This window comes from Seriola lalandi, unplaced genomic scaffold, assembly GCF_002814215.2.
Source record: "Seriola lalandi dorsalis isolate HSWRI2012SDOR001 ecotype SW California unplaced genomic scaffold, Sedor1 jcf7180002054104, whole genome shotgun sequence".
In the NCBI taxonomy this organism is placed as follows: Eukaryota; Metazoa; Chordata; class Actinopteri; order Carangiformes; family Carangidae; genus Seriola; species Seriola lalandi.
Genome location: NW_019524657.1, coordinates 33605 through 56635, shown reverse-complemented (window position 1 = coordinate 56635; position 23031 = coordinate 33605). Strand labels below are relative to the sequence as shown.

The following is a 23031-nucleotide window of genomic DNA, read 5'->3' as shown; positions in this document are numbered from 1 at the left end:
GTAAAACTTCATTATTTAATTTTCTTTCATGCTTAAGGTCATATTTTTAAGGATTTCTGTTCACAGTTGTCGCAGTCGTAATCATTCGTTTTCTTGAGTCTGGGCCCTGAACACATCTCAGTGGTCCTTCTTCAGCTTAGCTAGACCCATGAGGAGCTGGTCCCTCCTCTCCCTCCTGGCCGACAGATGCTGCTGCTCGCTGGGAATCAGCTCATCCATCTCCTGTGGGCAGCGGGGAAAGAAACACGTGAGCAGAGAGCTGAGGGGCTCGGTGGTCGTCGTTCCTCAGTCCCCCATTAGAAAACAATGAGTGAGAACTTCAATTACATAACATAACATTAAATAACATACATAAAAATAAACCACAGTCATCACAAAACTGAATGAAAACAGTAATCTGATTGTTTTTAACTGGACACTGGGTAATATTAGTTTGTCAGCAGGATCAATGAGATGACCTGATTACATGAGGGTTATATATTCAGATGTACATCGCAGACATTATAATATTCTGTTGATTACGCTCAGGAATGAATCTAGTATCCAGTTAGTAAATATTCAAAAGGGAATGTGAGAGTATGACATGCTTAACAACAACTCCAAACTTGTGTGACTGCTCTCGTCCTCTAAACTAGTTCACCTTAAAACTATTTATTGTTCCAGCTCAGGGTTTCTCCACATGATGACCTTCTGTGGCTAACGTTTTAACAGCCTGTGATAGCACGTGACCACCCAGAGAGCTTTATGGTGCCGGGGCGACAAGGAACTCTTGACTTTCAGTCATGCAGAACTAAAGATACCATCAACAAACACTTCATTACGGGAGGAAACGTTGATTGAATAAACATTAACCTGGACAAATGAATACTGTTATAGTTTACAGCGTGGTCTCTTTCGCCGCCAGCACACTTACATTAACGATGCTCTTGGCTCCCTCGCCGAAGAAATCTGGTACAGGCCCAAAGGAGGTCAGGACTCTCGTTATGCCCACTCCGTACCGTTTCATATAGTCTTCCAAACCTGTGGGACGACAGCTGATCAGAGGAGGCAAAGGCCAGGAATGAGAACAGTTCACATATGTATCATAACATTCAATACGCCTCACAGCCCCGAACGTCGCTCTTAAAGTGAAACCTCCGCTCCAGGAAATCATCGACATCAGGGCAAAATATCAAAATTTAAAGAAAGTTGTCCTCACTGATTCCCCTGCATTCAGACAGACGATGACAATTATTATTCAAAGTTGTTATTGAGTTTGAGTGAAGTTGTGCATTTGCAGTTGAGGGCCGGATCATGCTTCTTTTGGGCTGCAGGCTAAAGGAAAAGTGCCCTGAGATTCTTCTGTTGAACTTCTACTGTTTCTCTTACAGTTTGCTGTTTGAACCCACCTCCTGTCAGAAATTGGTTTCAACATTTGACACACAGGGCTGTCAACACATTTTGGAAGGTATGTACGTTATCTCTTCTGCAGACCTCTTTGACCTATGGTTATCTATTACTCCCTTTTCTGTGAAAATTGTAACCTCACGCTCAAGGGCGTGGGTGTGGTCTCAGCACCACCACCCCTCCAGAACATCGCGTCAACCATACGGTTTATTAACATATAAGATCTGAATTGTAATATATGTACATGTGTTGAATTTCCATACATGAAATACATGTACATATGAAGTAAAATCATATATGTATTTAACCTGTTAAAGTATAGCCTATATATGTAAAAATTACATATGAAACCTGTTGGAAATTGGAACAGTATCATACATTGACATATATGTCTAGCTAATAGAAACATGTATTTTACATAAATATACAATATATCCATCCCTAAGCCTGTCAGTATCGTTTAATATTATATATGTAGATATAAAAGACAGAAATTATGAAGAAAATCATATACAAACATATAGAATTTCAATAAGCAGGTTGTTTTAATGAATCTGCATTATATCTTTATTTATCCAGAGGATGTATATATGTCAAAATAATATATCCTCTTATATGTGACACACATGGTAATGTCACTCTTGATATAGGGACATACAGTATATGTCATACAGTATATATGTCAAAAGTCATGTATAGTAAGGCATAAACTGCATAATGAAGGGCCCCAAGACTGGGGTTCGAATCAAGAACCTTCCGACTGTGAGGCAACAGTTCTAACCACTGTACCACCATGCCACCCCATAAATAAATCATAGTATAGTAAGGCATAAAAAAGTCATAGTAACTCTGTTGGAGCCTGCTTGTGTTCACTCAGCTGCAAATGAATTACAGTTAATGTAAAAACGTTTTTAATGTCACGTCATGGCAGTGAACAGAAGTTAGTCCAGAAATCCTGCGTCACAAGAGGAGCCGCCTGGGCTGCTGATTACTTCCTAAGATGCTATATGTAGCACCTTTATAAAAACATCCTTCGCCACACAACAAAATATACGTGAACCCAATAAGTGATCGTGTCCCTTAATTGGGATGTGGAGAGATGAAAACACACAGCTAATGATCTATGATGCAACACAATTACTCATTATAATTAATTATTGGACAAATCGTATCATAAAGAGGGGAAGCGGTGTGGTTTGTTGACATTCCTGTGATAAGAAACTCAGCAGGTCAGAACAAGATCTTTGAAGTAATAAAAAGCCGGTGTGCAGCAATCTGGAAAAAAGAAAAAAAAAAGAAAAGAGAACGACGAGCATGAACCGCTTCACACAGGCTCTTTAATTAACACAGGTCAGAAGGTGCCCATTGAAAATAGTTTTGTCACCCTGAAATGAAGTTTCACACCAAAGATTTAAAAGTGTGACACTCGTGCATTGTTCAATCCAGCAAACTTTTCTTTTACTGTAGTTATTCAGACCGAATATGTGACAATAATGTTGCTACAACACTCGACATTTATACTGTTTCAGTGCGTTTAGCGGGACACATGACGTATATATGACACAGCAGTGTGATAAGTACCATCTACCTTCAACCAAACAGACTGTGTGGGAGGAAGATACACGTCTCATTTCAAGGCATCTGTTTGTTTTGTTTTTTTGCCACGCAATTCCTCTTTTGCTGCCACTGCAAGTTTTTCTTAATGTTTCTATTCCATGTATCAGAGTCCAGCAGTGTTATAATATAATATTATATGGCTGCGGTAAACGCTGCAGTCAAAGCTTTGCAGAGAAAAAGTGGGAAGTTACAGATTTCAGGTCTGACAGGTTAAAACTGAAAACACGGTAATTAATTTTACTGTTCAGTCAGGACCAAAACAAGCACCTCACTCACTTTGCTGTTTCTCATGTTATGTTGGTGAACTGTTTGGCTTTTAGAGAAACAGTTCACCTTTGTTTTGACTGTAGCATGTAGCCTTGACAGGTGGCTTATTTGTCAAGGGCAGCAGCTTGGAGTTACCAGTAGTTACAATGGTTTCCAAACGTTAGCCTTGCTGTGTCCCAATTCACCGTGTGTGGCCGCCAAAGACCGAAGAGACCGCAAAAGGCTGAACCGAAACGAGGCGGTCTGGTCTACGGAGGATTTCCTATTGATCCTCGGCTGTTGTTTTAATAAAAAAGGATCCACCCGTCAGATCCTTCGTTGACTGGGAAATGAAGGATTGCATTTCTCGGGCCAAAACGGTCTTTAAATGCAGCGTCTGAAGGATGTGGCCCCTGAATCGAGGCACGGCTCCTGTTTGAGCAAAGACAATGTCCATAATCCAAATTTCTCTGTTGTCCACCAACAACTGGAGGCAACTGACAAATATAATGAGCTGACCGAGCCGATGAAAAGTGTTTGGACTGAACTGAGAAAACAGCTAGAAAGTGGAGAAGTGGCACTTTGATGCTTTCTTTTATATTTGCCATCAAACTGAATTTCTATTTGAATCCATTGTAGCTGCTGATTGCACGAAGGGGCAAGCTACAGACATTTCAGAGCCCCCCCTCCTTCAAGACAACAGGCGGTGGAGTTTTCAGTGGATTTTTCCTTTAAAAGGAAAATGCTCTCAGGTACAGGTGCATAGTTTAAAAAAGCCAAGTCATTCAGGCAGAGTAGAAAAAGAGACACGGAGACAGAGAGCCTGAGTGCTCCAGTATCTGATTGGAAAGATTTAAGGACGGGAACTCACTACAGAAGTCGGTCTTAGCAATCTTCTGAGAACATGATCATACTACTGTTTTCCTGAGCAGAGCTTCGGCACTGTAACTACAGGTAGAGTTGGCACCTGCTTTTGAAGGCTGCGATGTGGGCTCTGTGAGTTTTGGATTACTGGTGTGAGGGAGTGCATTCATCGCTACCCATCAAAAGGCCGCTTTGTTCGGCCACAGCGACCTTTTTTTCACTGTGTGTGTGTGTGTGTGTGTGTGTGTGTGTGTACACAGTCGGGGCCGCGCTCTGGGTTTCACACTCCCCTTTGATATTCTCCATCTCCCCGAGGTTTCACTCTCGGACTCTCTCGCCGACACACACACACACACACACACAGGAGCGCCACAGTATGGTACAGTACATGTGCGTTGTGTTGAGGCATGTCACTGTGGATTTTTCTGACAGTTTTTATGTAACTGGCGGCCTGGAGGCTCCTTAGTGAAGCTCTAACGCAGAGTACTGTCCATTCTTGTGTAATAATGGCACGAGATGCATAACTGCGCTCATCTGAGAAAGTAATACGACATGTTTTAACAAAAAGTCAAGATTGTACCTGTTTACACGAGGCATTACGAAACCTAAAAGACTTTTTCTAAATATATTAAATCAGAAAACGCGCATCCTCAGCTTCATTTGTAACTGGTTTTTAAAGGTATTTATAATAAATAAATAAAACATGAGCACATGAGGGGCACATGAGATTAAATAAAACATTACAGAGAAGATATCTTCACTTTTAATCCACACGAGTTCCTACAATTCCCATAATTCAACTCAAAGTGGTCTTTCATTCGACCCTCTCTGCCTCCTAAATGCCCACGTTTGGTGGTGACCTCCTGAACATTACCTTCAGGTGCATTGAGGTGCATCGTTTCCATGGGACCGATGAAGGCGTAACGCATTCCTAGCCCCTCTGACATCACCAGGTCGATGTCCTTGACTGAGATAACGCCATCCTGATAGAGTCCGAGAGAGAGAGAGAGAGAGAGAGAGAGAGAGAGAGAGAGAGTTTAAAAACAGACGCTTTAGCTCATTTCATTGGCTTGATTGTATTCTTTCAGTCACTCAGTAAATGTATGACTAGATCTCCCCGCATATTTTCTTTATCAGGACAGGTTAAACAGCGGACAGGTTAACTCTGAGTCATCTATCAAGTGTTTCCCATGTTCCTCGGTGGAGGATTCGATGCTGACGATGCTACCAACAAACAAACAAACAAACAAACAAACAAACAAACAAACAAACAAACAAACAAACAATCAAACATACATAACTCCTGTTTTGCATAAAAGAGCAACACAAAATTTAACCTGAGGATGAAGTTCAACAAAGTCATGGCTTTTTTTTTTTACCCCCAGGGTTTTGGACCAACCAAACTCCCTTTGATCCCATCAGACTACTCCCACCATATAATGTTTCCCTAATCAGCCAATTCTGTGTCCTCGGGATTATGTGGGCAGAACAGGGAGGAGAGAGATGGATGGAAGGCGAGACAGAGGGAGTGGTTCAGGTGTCTTTGGGATTCGAGATACCTGTTGGCCGACCACAGAGGAAATCAAAGCTTGGACACAGATACAGAGTAGGGTGAAGCAAGAGGAGAGGGACAGGGTCGTCTTTGTTTGGGTCCCGCGTCCAACAACGGGCCTGTTATCTGAGCAAAGCGGGATGGTGGGTGGGGTCTTTTCTCCCCTGTAATCACTTGGGGGGGGGGCTGCTTTCTCAGCCACTCTGCTTTCAAACGCTGGCCCTGACTCAAGGACCATTTTCGGTGAGTGTGTTTGGAGGGGTGAGGGTGAGGGAGGGTCCCTGTTATGTAAGAAGGATCTCAAGGCCAGACCACCTGTTGCAGGACTCATTGTTCTTCTTGTCTCTGAAGATACTGTAGTCCTTCATGACCCTGTTTGTACGTTCGGACTCACTGTCTTGCTGCAGAATGAATTTGCACGATGGATACAGGTGGTGCTGGAAGATTGGTGGCGGGGTCTGAATACCTGCTGGTCATGCGGCGGTTACCATCGTTTGTAGCTACAGAGCTCTGTTGGGGTTTCGTCTCATTTGGGGGATATAAAATTGGTGATGCAACGCAGCATCTGCAATACACTTGTAGCGACAAAAGCGAAGGTGTCACCAAAAACATTAACAGTGTCCCAGTCCTGGTCGTCCTAGCAGTGTTTTTAATGAGCCAAACTGAAACTGAAGCAACACAATGGAATATAGACATCACTATAAAAATTAATTCGTAAGTAAACCTCGACAATTCATTTATACACTGTCTAAAAATACAAATATGACAAGGTTAAAAGAAATGAAATAGACAAGAACTATAGCTGTCCAACAATATACACAAGGTAAACTGACCATTTCTTGTACTGTGACTGTTCACAAGTCAAACCTGCTGCGACATGTCAAACTGTCTAGTGTGAAAAAGGCAGGAACTTTCCCTCATTTGGTTCCGTCAAAAGTCAAACATGACAACAATGCTAATTTGCATATCAAAGTTCACAATTACTGACACAGTTACTCCACTAATTGCTGCAATTCCATTAAAAATGACCTGATTTCCCGCCGTCATAAAAGCTGTTGCGGCAGAACTCAGCAGGAAACTGTTACCTGAATCTGAGTCTATACCGACCCCTGACCTACTTGTTCCAGGTACATTTTACGTATAGGGTGCTGTATGTAAAGAGTTTTTATTCAATTCTTTCCATTGTTGCGCTTCATTAGACAATGTTATAAACTATAACAGTTCCTCAGGCGTGTGACACAACATGCGTGTGACACAACATGCGTGTGACACAACATGCGTGTGACACAACATGCGACACCATTTAACACAATCAGAAATCATTAGTTGTAGTGTGTCCCTCCATTGAGTGACTAGATAGAACAACAGCGATATCAATAAGCCTGCAGCAAAGTTTTTAGTTAACTGAAGGACTTTGATGCAGCAGCATCGTCAATGTTCTTGGTTTAAATAATACATGGCTCGTTGAGTTATCCATTAAATACTGTGATACATTTTTACAACTGCTGTTGGCTGCTAACAATTTCTGTTGCATATTACACAACATATAACAAAAACTTTGACGGCCCTTTTGATTTAACATAATCGTGAAACTGGAAGTAATTTTTTCAACAGTGGAAGGTGATGCTCCTGCTTTTATAAAGCTGGAAAACAGGTTTTAATCCTCACATTGGCAGGATAATCCAAGCTGCAGAATGAGTCAGTAACAATTTCCCTCTCATTCAACAACTCTGTATGCCCCAACAACTGGTGAGCGCATCTGTGTCGGGTCAATGATCACATGCGACGTATTCGTAGCGGGGATTGAAATTTCACATTTTCCAGATAAAGATTTTTTTTTTTTGTTATCCACTTTGACCATCATCTCCTTCTCAGGCAGTGAGGATTTACTCATCACAGTTCATTTCACGTAGAGGAATTGTAGATAAAAGATAGGTGCAACGCACGTGTATACACAACCACACACACACAAACACACACACACACACACACACATGAAAGATGTAAGATGTAGAGTGTCTAAGTGAAGTGTCTAATAGTGGCAGCCCTAAGTCAATGACCCAGATTCTCAAAATGTGAAGTCACAGCCAATAGTGACTTATGACTCTAGTAGGTTAAAGTGTGTGTGTGTGTGTGTGTGTGTGTGTGTGTGTGTGTGTGTGTGTGTGTGTGTGTGTGTGTGTGTGTAGTTCAAGGAAGCAGTTTTGGATAAGAAAAACGCAAATATCTAAAAGGTCATTCTGCAGTTGAGGAAATGAAAAAGGGTAAAAGTTCCTTTGAAAATGAAATATATATTCCTGGTTCACCTGTATTACAACCAGCGCTGGAAGATTTAGTCACATCGTTTCCTTATGTGAAGTCAGCATGTTAGTAAACTAGAAAAATACCACAGTGTAGAAATAACAGTAAACTTCAAGTATTCAAAAGTTTCATATTATATTGTATTATTGTATTGTAACTACTCATGCATGAATATATGCATCAGTTTAATGTTGCAGCTGGTAAAGGTGGAGCTAGTTATAATTACTTCATCCACTGCTGCGTATATGTGACCTGTAATCTCTGTAAGTCTTGTCTTATACGGTAACACATCATGATTTATTTATCATCTATCCTGATTATATTATTTATATATAATCATATTGTACAGTTTTATTAATCTGAATTTGCAGATTAACTAGTAACTAAAGTTAGCAAATAATTGCAGTGGAGTAAAAAGTACAATATGTATGAGTAAGTATGAAGTAACAGCACATGGAAATACTAATGTTAAGTACAAGAACCTCAACATTGTGATTAAGCACAGAACCTGAGTAAATGCACTTAGTTACCACCTACAACAGCCTTTAACCGAAGTCTTTGAAACTGGCTGTTTGGCTTTTTGCACCTAAACTAAAAAAATATTACGTAGCAAACACTTTAATTTTGGAGCATTCATGTGTGTTTTATACTGTCGTCCATAAAAACTACAAAAAATAGCATTTTGAAACGGGATAAATGCTTCCTGATGACCCCACGTACATTGTTTATCTGTTCATTTTATTGGATCCCTATAACGTCTGCAGCAGTTGTTGCTAACCCTCCTGGGCGCCAGACTTCCTGCAGTGTAAATTTGGTTCAGAATATTCAGGGAATTGACATCCACAGTGTAAATCACATGGCGGGGCAGCGGGGTGAAGCTCATGTCAGCTGGGTCATCCGGTTCACCTGCTCTTCGCTCGAGCAGAATTAAAGCTTCACAGCTTATCTCTATCTCCAGTGGAGACTAGAATAGAAATCCCTGCATCTTATGAACAGTGTTGTCTTCTTCTGAAACACTTTAGATTGCCAACCTGAATCAAGTAGAGCCAGCCCCGCCCGCATACTGAGTGATGACAACTGAGAGCAACTAATGTTCAGGATTTACCTGTTGATCAGCTTTGACAAGAGGAACTGTCATAAAGGCTGAGAAACTTCCTGTCTCACAGTTTTGCTTTTGATGTTTTTATTGTTTTTTTTTTAGAAATTGTGTAGATGGAGCTCAAAATTTCATCCAAAAACTGTGAGAAATTCTTAATAACGAGGAGAATTTTCTTTAACTTCACTAAGCTACAGAGATACAGATACTAGAACTGCTTCTGTTGAGACAAATAAGGAGCGAGCAGGTTGCCTGTAAATGTCCTTACGAACGATTTCTCTGCAGGTTAATGTGATTGTGAGAATGAAGCCGTTAAATTTTAAGACTTTGAGTGAAATCTTTCTTGTTGAGTTTTCTCCTAAAACGAGTTGGTTATTCTTACACACACCAGAATATGTATGGTGGTTGTAAAGGAGGTGCTATGAACAATAGAGCTTTTCATGGCAAACATTCTGACATCAATCATCCACTTGATTGTCATAAACGAGTGAACAACGTCAAGGCGCCAAGGTGCGCATGAAAGGAGCCGTAACAAAATACCTGAATGTGACAAGATGTTATTTATGGCATTAATTGCTATGACAAGTCAAGAATGTCTACTGTTTCAAAGGTCTACTGCTGTTTTGCTACAGGTCTAAATCTGTGCTGCAGACTGAACTGTTTCGCATAATTCGGCTGTCCATAGCAAGCACACCTGGCACCATCATGAAAGTGAAGTCCAAAATTAGCAGTAAGAACCTGACTAAATTCTAAATCTAAATTTACCGACTGGGCCAGAGAAATAACAATTAAACATATTAAAAGTTGTTTTCAATATATATATATTTGTATTGGTTTTATAACATATGTTCCACCACAAATTGCACGCATTGTTTTGACAAGTTGTGTGTTAGGAGACACTTAGCTGACTCATGCCATCATGTAACTTGATTTGTGATCGTGTGTGTTTTTATTGTTGCTTCTACATATATATTACAGTGAGCGTATCTTGGAGGTGTAAAAGCGCCTCGTTTTTATTTCTACTTCTGACGTGATCATGGTGCTTCACTCTGTGAAGCTCCTTCCAGAGCAAAGTCAGACGCTTTAACAGCAATGTGGCATTTTGTCAGTTAGGAGCTAAGGGTGCCCTCGGGGTAAATACACCTTAACTGGAGCCTCCCACGTGAGTGATCCATGCCTGATATGGAATGTCATGCAGATATGAGTCTGAGCCTCCACAGGCCCGTGTGAAGACACAAATACCACATGGTGGATGCATGGATGCCATGTTACAGCAGAGGGACACAGTCATACTGTATCAGCTTCATTTCCTTGGAGTGCACTTTAATACTCAGAAAGCCAGTGACATGTTACTGCTGTTGTCGTTTCCTTGTGTTTCGCCTTTGCCTGAACTAACAAGTGCTTTCACCTGACTGCAGGCCCACTCGGCTCATCAGTGAACCAAGAGGTTCCTCTTCAAACACAAGAATCCAGAGTCGCTCGAGGAGAGGCAGAACAAATTCCAAACTGTGACAAGCCCACGATGTTTTCTTCCCATAATGCCCGTTGCTCTCTACATGTGAGTATTTAAAATAATGCAACCAACAAGGTCAGGAAAAGTCTGTCACTTGACAGCAATTACACCTGCATTTAAATAACAAAATAGGATAAACAACATATAAGCTTGTATAGGCCAAATCCACACAGCACCACCACCCACCACAACACAGCTTTAACCAGAGTCTGCAGCCATGTTAGTGGCTCTGTGAGAGTGTACTCTGCTTTGAGCTAACATGCTAACATGCTAACAGTGACAATGACGGAAGAAGTAGTAATTACAGAAAGATTTCTCCGTCTTTAAAGACAGGTTAAACATTAAAAAAAAAACAGTTCATTCATTCATTCATACCCGACAAAATGAAAGCTTTAAACAAGTCTCCTGTCCTCGCTGCCTGAAAGTGCCTGAAGCACATTTTTTATCCTTGTTCAAAACTCTCAAGATACTTCAGTCTTGATAAAACACATTGACATGGAGCCATTTCAGCTATAAATTACCACACACTCAACACGTCATTAACATTAACAGTCTGAACAAATATGGAACTAATTAAGTTTCTCCAAGGTATAATTTATTGCGAGTGTTACTCTACCGGATTGTACTTAGTTCAATTAAGCGTTTCTTGTCTATGTTGTAAAAGAAGAAGCCTGAGAACATTCCTCCAGCAGCCGACTGACTGATGTCAGGTGTAAATACTATAACTGTAACTACTGTAACTGTAAATTAACCCTGACACGGACGAAGCGAGAGACAAATTTTCAGTCTGGTTTCCCTCCCCAGCTGCACATATGAATGTCAAGTATGACATATATTCATCACGCTACTGCACCAACCTACTGAGGCCTGTGTGTCATTTTCAACTTTGTTAATTTGATTTTCACTGGATGAAACCTTGACCTTAGAAACACTGAGAGAACGCACCACCCATAGAGGTGCAAAGGTCACGCTGAGGATGCAGTAACCGAGCTAATCCAGTGGACCAGCCTGTTCTGACAGTTTGTGTACATTCCTCTAGTCGACAACACTCAAATCATCAGCATCTTTGGTTTAAAATATGTCAACATGTCAGATGAAAAGAACTCACTTGTCATGTCATGGCTGTGCTGCTTCCACAATTTGATTTTACAACAGAAAATGTAAAGACATTAGACAATCAGTAGCTGATCTGATAGATCCCACTGAAACAGATACACCTTTGTTATTTTCAAGTTCAATTATTACAAAAAATGATTATGAAAACTTACTTTTAAATTTAAATGTCTATGATATCACAGAGTGTCTTCATCATAACTCGGCTTTAAAGGGGCTGTTTGCAAATTTTCTCTCCCGCCGAACGTGGTGTTTTGCCAGGAGCTGGTGATGATGATTGTCGCTTCGCAAGAGCTTCGGCCATCATTGTCTTTATAGTACAAGAGGTTATAATATGTCCTCTTCTTCTGAGCAGCGCTACGTCTTCAGGGCAGATTGGAGGCTGCAGCGAGTAGCTATCGGAAAGTGACGAGACGGGCTGGGGCTAGCTGGTTAGCGTGCTAACTTCAGTTGAAGAAAATAAGTAATAGAGACAAGAGTTAACATCGATGCTGTTTTCCACTGCAGCAGACAGCTGCTAGTGAAGAAAGGAATGAAGTTTGATGCTAAACTTGCAATGTTTCTTCTAGACTGGTACGTAAACACCTGTTAATGCTAACATTAGCTATGCAGCAATAGCAAAACTTACAAATAGCTCCTTTTAAAAGGAGGAAAAGTCCAAAGAAAAGGACATTTTCTGGATTTGGACCGAGTGGGCTGAGAACACTCAACCTGTAAATTCAGACCTTAGCTGATTTGATAGAATAAATGAGGGAGATTATATTAATAATATAATGTGATTTTGCATCTTATAGCTTGCTCTTTATCCTTTTTCCCCCTCATTTCTTTAACCCTTTGCAGTATCCAAGCTGCAACCTGCGCAGCTGAGAAATGAAACCAACATAAAGTGACAAAAACTGCAGTTCCTCAAATGGCCACTTGAGGCTGGCTCTAAAAGTGAGTCAGTCCCCTTAGACTCCCATGTTAAAATCCCCTACTTTACTTTACAGCAAGAGATAAACTTGTTGCCTGGTTGCCTGGCGCAAGAAAACGGTTTTGGATAATTGCAGGTGTGGACACATCACTTTCTCACATGCTTGGCAAACTTTGCACATTTTTGGATTAGCTGGGAGTTAGCGCAGTCAGGCATTGCCAAAATGGTGACAGCGGAGCAGCTCAGTATGAGCTTCAAAACCGAAACCTATGACTCGAGTCGTGAGGGCCATGTCCATCGTTATTTAAAGTTTAAGGTTTCTAAGGTGAAAGCTTCCCATGTTGTTGCTTATTATTGAGGCTGCAAAATGTTTATTTGCACAATGCTGTGTGAATCCACTTGCAGTAATACCCATACTGTAAAACACACCACACTTATAGGAACATCAACTGGTTTTGTTGAGTACGTATAAAGTGGTATTTTAAAATCCGAAGGAAGCAAATTAAGCCGTTAGTACACACCTTATCAGGAGTGTCGCAAACTTGCACAGGTGATTGTTTCTTACTGTTTAAATAACTGGAAAAATGAGGGATAGTCTGAGGAGAAATTAACTGTGAAAAGGCACAAGCAAAAGAAACAAGCGCAGTCATGTCCATCTACATCATCATCATCATCATCATCATCATGGTGCCAGTTAATGAAAAATTTTCCATGCAGGCTTAAATGCACATGATGGACCCGACTCTTGGTGTGTAGCAGGAGACACCCGTCATGCATTCATGCTCCATTAGCACTTTGGAGAGTCGTAACGAATCCTTTGGGCGTAAAGTCACGAGTCCCTTCAAGTCGATTTCTGGTGCGTCTAAGCCAAGAAGTTACTGGACCTTTGTCATGTCCCATAATTTGACAGCAAAATGTGGTTTTCCACCTTTTTTAAATGTGCACATCTGTATTTTTTTTTTTTACAGATGTTTTCTCAGCTGCAAATAGCTCTGAGTTACAGTCCCGCGCCAGTTTATTTACATAAATAAAAAGGTACATATTAATTGCTATGTGAGTAATTAATGAAAATGCCTCATCCAAATACAGCACGTGTATTTTTTTGTATTTGCTTTTTAAAAAATGAAATCTGTTTTTATATTATTTGTTATGTCACATCCATTGCTGTTGATCATTTTTATTTCATCCTTATGTGCTTTGTAAAGTTTGACTATTCTCTTTATAATTGATTTTTAAGTCTGTGTTGCATCTCAGCAGGGGCCTTTCCTGGTTAATTATAGATTTATATAAAAGGGTGTAATGGTACTATGTTTTATTCACTTATAGACACAATTTCAAACGTCCAACTCTGACTGGAGCTGCAAATACCTGCAAGACAAACACTATCTGACACGACTCTGCTTTGGTGAGTCACTGGACCAACCTTCTCCACTGTTGTGCCACCCTCTCATTCTGAATAACTCAGTTTCAAAAGTCTTTATTTTGTTCTTTTAAAGTGTCAAGTAGTTTTGTTGCTACCTGTGGTTGATTTACTTCATGTGTGTGTGTGTGTGTGTGTGTGTGTGTGAGAGAGAGAGAGAGAGAGGTCACAGTCACTCCCTCTGATACAGTTACACACTGTAACTTAGAAGTACAGTAATGTCAGTGACGAGGACACAATGTGCTGACTGAGCTGTGGATGAGCTGCTCTTTGTTACACTGCGCAGAGAAAAGAGATGGAACAAAGAGGTAAAGAGAGAGAGACACTGATCTAAGTCCTTCGTTAGGATTATTACGGCCTGTGGAATGACAGATGGGATTTGCTGTAACACACAGTTGTAATTCATCCCCGCAGAGAGCAGAGCTAATTCATTACAGCTTTAATTTTCTTGTAATCTAGTCAACAGTCGAGACAAAAGAGTTTTGTTTGGCAGAAATAACCAACGGAGCGTTTGAAGAGATTTATTCCTGATTCAGATATCAACCATTAACATCTGCTCTGAAAAACTGACTGCAGGTATTCACATTATTGGTGATTATTTAGGTTTTATTTAGGTATTATAAATTCACGTTAAAACTTTTGATCTGAAGTTATTTTTGATTTGTCATTAAAAGAAAAGGAAAGGTTGTCTACAAATGTACACATCAAGATCAGTTTAATAGTTAAATGTAAAAAAAACAGCCATCACAACTTCACAGAGGCAGAAGTGACGTCTTCAGATTGTTTAATTTGTCCAAAACCCATTTTATTTACCATCATATATGAGAAAGAAAAGTCGTGAAACCTCACATTTGAGATGCTTGTTCCTGCAAAATTGCTGGGATGACTAATCTATTATCTAAATAGCTGCTGATTAATGTTCTTTACATTAACTAAACAACTAATTTTGACTCTTTGCACATTTACATTATAGAAGAATGAAGCGGAAATTTGTGAGATTTTCATATTTTCCTGCAGTATTCATGTGTTTGCATGATTCTATAATTTTGTTGATTTTTGACATTCGGTGCTTCGTGGCAACAGACGTTTGAGTCTGTGAGTCACAATGAAATGAAAGTCCTCATGTGAGGTCAGCTCAGGTAACAATTGTCATCACACTCACCGTCCTGACCATTTCTCCCATGAGTGATCAGGTAATGGCGCCTGTCAGCAGAGGCTAAAGCTCATTTACTCTCAGGAGACAGAGATTATAGCAGAGGCGAACTGACAGGGGGCTTCCTCTCTTCTGCCTCTGTTACAAAACCATTAGCAGCTCCACTCAGTTACACAAAGCCTCACTGAGACTGAGGAGCTCTTGTCCAGAAATGAAAACAAACGTGTGTGTGTGTGTGCGGCCGTAGGACCGTCATCAGGATCTAACCCCGACAATCAGATTCTGGCCCAAACTAAATGATGACCAAATATATATATTTGGGCTGTGCATCTATAATAATCCAGACCTTAATCAACCCTGATGTGGTGTTGATGTCATGTCATATAAGAATACATACAATGTTTAAATACACAAACACAAAAAAAACTAGATACAAAGAGGACATAGAACAAAAGCAGACACTGACCTGGACCAGCCTCCAGGACTCTGCGATAATGGCCGCCTGGACTCTGTTGAGGGCAAAGCCATCGATCTCTCTCTTCAGGCGGACGGGAGCTTGTCCGACCTGAGTCAAGAAAAATCAGTCACGTCAAGAGCAACAGGCAACAGCTCCTAAAAGACAACGCGTGTGATTCTGCCACGTTATAATTATTCATCCTGCACATTAGTTATTAGTTAAGGTAAAAGATTCTTACCAACATTAAATATAGGATTAGGATTATTTTAATATCATTACAGGTCTTTATAGTTCTGCGTCCTTATTTACCTGATGCCACTGTCTCTGCATATTGTGACATACCAGTACTTGACAGCCTGCGATTGTGTAATCTGCTAACTTTACCTTGGTCATTACAGTATGGGTGGCGTCCATAACATGCGCTGCTGTCTCTGGGTGAGGCACCAGCTCCACCAGTTTGACATAGTAGGGTGGATTCACCTGGGGGAGCACAGGACAATCACACATCAGTGGGTACTCAAGCGTTTACCAATATCACAGTTCTTGCTGTCCCTGTCTGTCTCTTCACTGCCTCTGCAGTGTCTGTTGTCTTTTTGCTATCTTTTATCCATAGTGACTGACAGTGAGGCGTCAACAGGAGCATGTTCTTTATATAGTATTCATGATGTCTATTAACAGAATGGATGTAGAGTTTACCATCGACAGTACACCACACTATCCCACACCACCACCTTCTCATTACTCATCATTACTCATCAACAACCCAAGTGCTGATGGAAAAGTACAGAACGGTTCCCAACTAATCCCGTTTTTAATCTTAGTGGTGACTCGTAACTACACCTGTTGTTTTGACCTTTATTAATGGGCGGGTCATTCATTATTGTCCGTTAACGCACTGAGCGCCAGAAAGTTTATAAAAAATATCAGAAAAGAGTTTGAAGGTCACCTTTTGAGATCGACAACTGACATCTTCTATATATCTAAAATGTTGATGACACTCAGTAGTTCATTTTCAGGGTCAGCAGATAAAGGTCTGCAACTTTTTGCAACTTTCCAAAGTAAAATTCAAAAACCACACGATATAAATATTTCAGAAACAACGGGGACAGTGATAAAGATTGCCTCTTTGTAGATTTGCAATAAAATAGCTGACGAGGTGAGTCAGTGATGGAAATGCTTAAGGTCATGGTCGCCGATTAGAGGGACTGTTGGCGCAACCCTTTCCCTCTGTTCAGCTACTGGAAGTGACAGGAAATAATTTAGACGGTAGATAGAAATGATTTTGGAGGCGCATCATACTGTAAAAACAATATATATCCCCAGTTTGTGGCTCACTAGGCTTTGCACAACCTGCTGGAGCCAGGACCGTGGTGGCACTAACCGGGTGGGAGACGAGGCAGCGGCTCCTGTTCTGGACCTTGGAGAAGACGTTGCTCGGCACCAGGCAGGAGGTGGAGCTGCTCAGGATGACGTCCTTTCCCACAACACACTCTATATCCTGGAAGACGCTCTGCTTGACCTCAAGCTGCTCGAACACACATTCCTGGAAAAAAAGGCATACAGGTGAAAGTGTACACACATACAGATACACTACACACCCACGCACACGCGAGGGGGTTGTGAAGTCATTAAGAGAAATGCGCTATTGCTATTTTTCAAACTTTCTCTTGAATACAAAAACAACTGTCTTAATTATTATAAACATTTTACACTATATAAAAGTACTTCCAGTGTAAATCATGGGGACTCAAAATCAATAAATCAACGAGGCATCACAGTGAAGATGAAAACTTTTTTGTTTCTTGGTCTAACTGCTGCGTTGCCCTTGATTTGTGAGATAAAATCAAAATTATCTTTTTGTTTTCCCATAATATTGGGTGAACCGATCCTCTGTACACTTTGTACACTTCACACCAACCTCATTACAGCAAAACAAATGATTGAGTCATTAGTCGCAACAATGAATTCACACTTTTTGTTTCTTTGTAAGTGTCAATCTACAAACTACTGAGAATGAGCTCTGGATACAACCAGTGCGGCTTTTATTTAGTCTCTATAAAGCACCCTCTGCCGATAGTACGTCTTCCCAACAATTGATCGAACGACACCAGATCTCCAGAGAAGTCTATCCCAAAACACCCAAACTATCTGTTCACGTAAGCACTGCTCAAGGTGAGAAGGAAAATATGTGTTTTCTGTCATTTCTGTTGAACCGATCCTTTCCTGTCAAACGCTCTTGAACAAGACATTACAGAAAAAGTTAAGTAAGCGTTTAACTGCTGCCTGAGGCTTCACAGTTCACATGTTTTAAAACTGGATACAACCAGTTGGAGTTTTTAAAACCCTGAGCTGTATTTCATCCTGTGTGTCTGCCCTGACAGAGCGCTGGAAAAGAGTGGCTGTCTGAAGCAGTAGAGGAGACTTTACGTGCTCTTCGACTAGCACTCATCTGAACTACAATAACTGGCTGAGTGGCATACCTGAAGGAAGCGTGCATGGTAATGTGATTCTCCACTACATCAGAAAAGGGTGACTTCAGTTCTTATATGAACATACATGAAACTCATTCATAAAGTCTATAATCTGTACAACTTTCATGAATGCTAAAATGTGAAAGTATGAGAAAATGCAGCGTGCAGGCCAGAGCGGATTAAAGTGACTCACTTGACAAGTTTCTGATGTGTTCTATAATTAGTCCTGCACTTCCTCTAGGAAACACCTGATCAATACCTAATTGTTCCCTGTGTCTAATAAATCATGTGTTGTTCCTCGTTGGACGGGACTCAGTACAGGATATTGATTTATTTCAGGTCCGAGATGAAGAGCACGATTGTCTGCTTTAGCAGAGTCAGCATGAGTCCGACAGGAAGTTAACTTTGTGTCTGATGTGCATGACTGCGTCAGGAGTGTGCATTGTTTTTGTGTTTGTGTTTGTGTTCTTAGCGTGACGAAGACGTGACGAGAGATTTGGTGTTAAAATGTCACGTAATGATTTCAGCAGCAGGGCAGCACCTGACTTCCTCCTGAGCCCTTTGCCAAAAGAAGCTTTTGTTAGTTAGTGTATATAACAGACAGCTTGAAGAACTAATCTCCACAAAGCTCTGATATCCTGATTTTTTTAAGTGACTGGGTCAAAGGTGAATCTGTGATGAACAACATGGTTTTAGAAAGCATGGTTACATTACACTCATCAGCCTGAGAAAAATGTGTTTAAATACTGTGATTTATTGCTTTATAAGGGATTTTTTTTTGGCAGATATTGCAATTACAATATGAGTCATGATTTCAGAGTGAATAGTCAGTTTTGCATTTAATTTTCTCCAAAAAAATATAAAAATGATGATGATGTGATTTTTTTCAGGCCTTGTACCAAACAAGCATGTTCCTTTACATGTGGAGAATATGATTTAGAGGCCGAGGCGTCCCTGTAGCACCACCACGCTTCATTTATGGTCTGTTGTGACACATTTTACCTTTGTCACTTGTGATTTTAATTATATTTCGATTAAATGTTCAGCCTGCAGTTAAAAATCATTATGACGGGGCGTCGTGTGGCGTAGTGGTCTAAGCAGGCGCCCCATGTGTAGAGGCTACAGTCCTCGCTGCAGTTGGCCCCGGTTCGAATCCCGCATCGGACGGCCCTTCGCTGCATGTCATTCCCCCTCTCTCTGCCTCCCCGATTGCTGTCTCTCTCCACTATACTATCAAATAAAGGCATAAAAAGCCCAAAAAATATACTTAAAAAAAAAAAAAAAAAAATCATTATGACTCTAGGAAACAGTTGCTTTGTATCATAAACATGCAGGACTTTATAGTAGATATAAATCTGAGTGTACCTTTAAATCTAGTGCATAAAAATCCACAGCTCTGAATCCACATTGATGAATTCTTCACTTTAAAACTGTATTTCTTGCTTATGACCCATGATAAGTATTAGGAGGCAATATAGCCTTAAATATTTTACTTTTATTTAAATAGTGAGTGATTACTACTGAAAGCAGACAAAGTGAGGGAGTAAGCACTTCTGAGCCAGTGAGTGTCACTTCAAAAAAATTCCTGTTGTTCGTTTAGCTTTATTCAAAATTTGAACAGAGGTGCCTGAGGTGTCACACAATATGTGACACAAATGACCCAGTGATGTTGCGCCCCCTTGAGGATGATCAGTGTAAATTTGAAAATGCCATGCCAGCATATTGCACTGGGATTACGCTAATGTAACTTTACTGGGTGACTTAATGCATATGATGCATGGATGAATGAAGAAATTAGTCAGTAGTGTTTTTCTATGAATCACACACTGTATAAATGTGAAAATGCCACATTGCAGTGGCTAGAGACACAATGTCCCCCGGTTTCATCAAACTCTGACCACATCTGGAAAAAACATATCAAGGGTGTGATATATAAACAATCAAATGATAAAAAACAACAAAACAGAGACCAATTTATCTGCAGTTGCCTTTGATTTTAGTATCAGAGACAATCAGACAGTACGGCATGTGCTGTGCTGAGAGTGGTGCGGTGTGTTACCTGGACAAAGAAGGCTCCCTCCAGTGCCTGAGCCAGGTCATCGTAACTGCTGAGCAGAGCGAGCTGCTGTGTGGCAGTCAGCTCTCCTCTGAGCATGCGGGCTTCCTCCAGCTCCTCGAGCTGCTTCCTGAGCCAAATGAGTGACAGAGGTAGTTAACGCGAATCCACACACTTTCTCCAAAGACTTAATATGAAACACAAGAGCTTTGTCTCACACATGACAGGGCTGTTTTAATGCCTGAGGAATGATTGCAGATATTGGATAAGACGAGACGGCCACATCCTGAATTTAATTATCAAAATAATGGGACCCTCAGTAATTTACATTTATTATAAAAACAGGATGTTGGATTAGGGAGAGTCCTCATAGTTAAGCTAATATTATATTCTTGCAGCAGAGGAGGCTGCAGTTTCAGGACCAGGACCCTATTTTATGGTATGGTTATGGTGGAATTAGTGTTGTTCTCTGCAAATGCATAAAACAAATCACAACTTAGTGGGTGACAGTGTCATGAAAAACTAGGGGACCCAGGACAGTGGTCCTGAAACTGCAGCCTCCTCTACAGCAGACACATGCGATTCAGAAAAGGAGGTGGAAAGTCTAGTACAATGTCACCCTCTACTGTCCACATGGTCAACTGACTCTGCTGGAGGCTGAACAGTAGAGTAGAAGCAGCATTGGATATTTACATGATAAATAAAAGTAAAATTAGTGAGATCCTGGTGTAGAGTTTAAGTTTGTTGAACAAATTCAAGGAATAAAAGTCTTTTAATGAGTTTGCTTCTTTTTAAGTAAGACAGCAGTTCTGTCACAAAAAGTCCTTTGTCATTCCACAGTAATGTTTAACCGGCGATGACTGGGCTGTGAGACTGTTTTTGAGCCTGAACATGTTTGTTCATGTTTTCCTACAGTACGAGGAAGCCATTAATCATGTAATGAGCATGTGTCTTCCCTGTAAGTGCTGGAAAGGAGAACAGGTTAGATTTTTAGACAGGGCCCTTGTGAGTCATTAGTGCATTAAAGCTAATTTACACGTTAATGCTCCCTTCATATAAGTTTAATCAGGTGTATAGAAGGTACACCTGATTAAACTTATATTATTTTCAAATTGAAAGAAAATAAAAGTAAAACATGAATCACTGCTTGACCTGTTAGAGCATGAACTCGTTTAATTCAGAAGAAGAAAGCACAAGTTAGTTAAATTTGGGTTTAACAGGCTCCGCGGCATCAAGAGAAAAGATGACAGTATGTCTTTAACTGGACTGGATATCACATTAATTAACACTACACAACAGATTTATGCTGGACAAAGACTGCAGTGCTGTGTAGCAGGGCTGACCTGATCTCTGCCATGGCCTTAGCAGCCTGTCCAGGTTGGTTGTCATAGATCTTCACACTGTAGCCTCCACTGGCAAACACCATAGCCCAGGAGCGGCCTATCAGCCCACTGAAACAGAAGCACAAAATCACACACAGAGACATTAACTTTTCACAGTACTCACTGCTCAAAACCTGCTGATCCCAGTATTCTTCTTTTTCCTGCCCTCTTGTCATGTTTTCAACCCATTACAGGTTTTTGCATGCACAGATTTTTCTAAGCGTAATCCCGCAGTGGAAATTCAATATCAGTGTTATCATCTGATCATCTCTGTCCTGCATATAATGGAGAATTTTGCATGTTAATAAAACTTATGAAAAGAGGATTGAACGATCTGTCGGTGACGTTTAATATTTACTTTTCAGGTTTACGAGAGGTCACTTCAGAGGACTGCAAAGTTTAGCTGAGTGTGTAGAAATAATGAACAGGGTACAGAAAGCAGGTTAAAATGTAAGCCTACACATAAGCTCTGTTGATGAAGACACAAAACAACTGCGAGTCTCCTTCATGAAGTCGGTTGAGGCTTTCCTATATACACTCAGTTGGCAGTTTTATTAGGTACACCCAACTACTTTTGTGGTGCTGTTGAACTGCATTGCATTAAATACAAGTTAGTGTGTCTGTTATTTAGCCTATCCTCATTGATCTGAGTGAGGTGGACAAAATAATAAGAACATCTGTCAACATAAAGCAATGCAGTCCAACAGCACAACAGAATACATCCTCCAAAATCATCATAAAGTTGAATCAACTTTGGTCTCAAGGAAAACTGAACATTGAGACATTGTATTAGGCTGCATTAGTTTTAGCTAGATGTTCCTAATAAAATGACAACTGAGTGTAACAGCCATTCTTCTAATAGCTAATCAGTGAGAGGATATCTGCAAGGTATCAATATAAAGTACAAGGGGCTTGCCAAGAAAACTCACGTTAGTACAGCATGAAATCATACAATGCAAGGACTAAACTAAAAGTATATGCAGAACTATTAACAAACCAAACCAAAATGCAAAAGTAATTTGAGTAACTTTTATGACAGCTCCTCGAAGACTTTCCACAACTAACATAAAGCATGGGAGCAAAAATTAAAATGACTTCATAACAATATTTCCTTACTCACCTGCCTATTACAGTGATGATCTTCATGTCAGATGAGCTCATTTTGCAGATATTATGGTCTCAGTTCGGGATAATGTTGCGGTGTTTCTATCAAAACTGTAGCACCGCCCCACTGGGTCACGCTAGATTTCCCGGTACGGTAAGTTAGAGGGTCCAAACAAAGCGAGTGCGATCGGAGTGCGATAAAGTGTTATTTTCCTTGCTGAAAACAAGGCACAGGCCACACATCCACCAATACTTAGTTGCCCTTTTTTTTCCGAATAAGTGAATAAGTTATACTTTCATAATTTAAACTAAAATGAAGTGAAACTGTGCGTTAAACGGAGAAAAGGAAACCTTGTATCCTAGCAACGGAGGAAATCAGCTTCAGCC

The 23031-nt window shown here is 40.5% G+C and overlaps 1 protein-coding gene across 1 annotated transcript; it reads right to left on the bottom strand.

Moving 5' to 3' along the window:
• Position 1: 1 nt before the first annotated feature.
• Positions 2–22804, bottom strand: cryl1 (crystallin, lambda 1). Its single transcript, XM_023403278.2, has 9 exons — positions 22661–22804; positions 21502–21609; positions 20162–20288; positions 17013–17174; positions 16016–16111; positions 15641–15739; positions 4988–5096; positions 914–1020; positions 2–222 (listed from the first exon to the last, which is right to left on the bottom strand). Exons 1-9 carry the CDS (start codon positions 22699–22701, stop codon positions 118–120), a joined length of 954 nt encoding a protein of 317 aa, XP_023259046.1. The 5' UTR covers positions 22702–22804; the 3' UTR covers positions 2–117.
• Positions 22805–23031: the final 227 nt, after the last annotated feature.

What these genes read in the sequence shown, in the direction of transcription:
- cryl1 (XM_023403278.2), bottom strand. Translation starts at nt 22,701, where the DNA reads ATGAGCTCATCTGACATGAAGATCATCACTGTAATAGGCAG. An exon ending in ATCATCACTGTAATAGGCAG is followed by an intron (nt 21,610 to 22,660) that starts GTGAGTAAGGAA and finishes CTTCTGTTTCAG; the next exon opens with TGGGCTGATAGGCCGCTCCT. An exon ending in GCACCTCAATGCACCTGAAG is followed by an intron (nt 1,021 to 4,987) that starts GTAATGTTCAGG and finishes GTCGTCCCACAG; the next exon opens with GTTTGGAAGACTATATGAAA.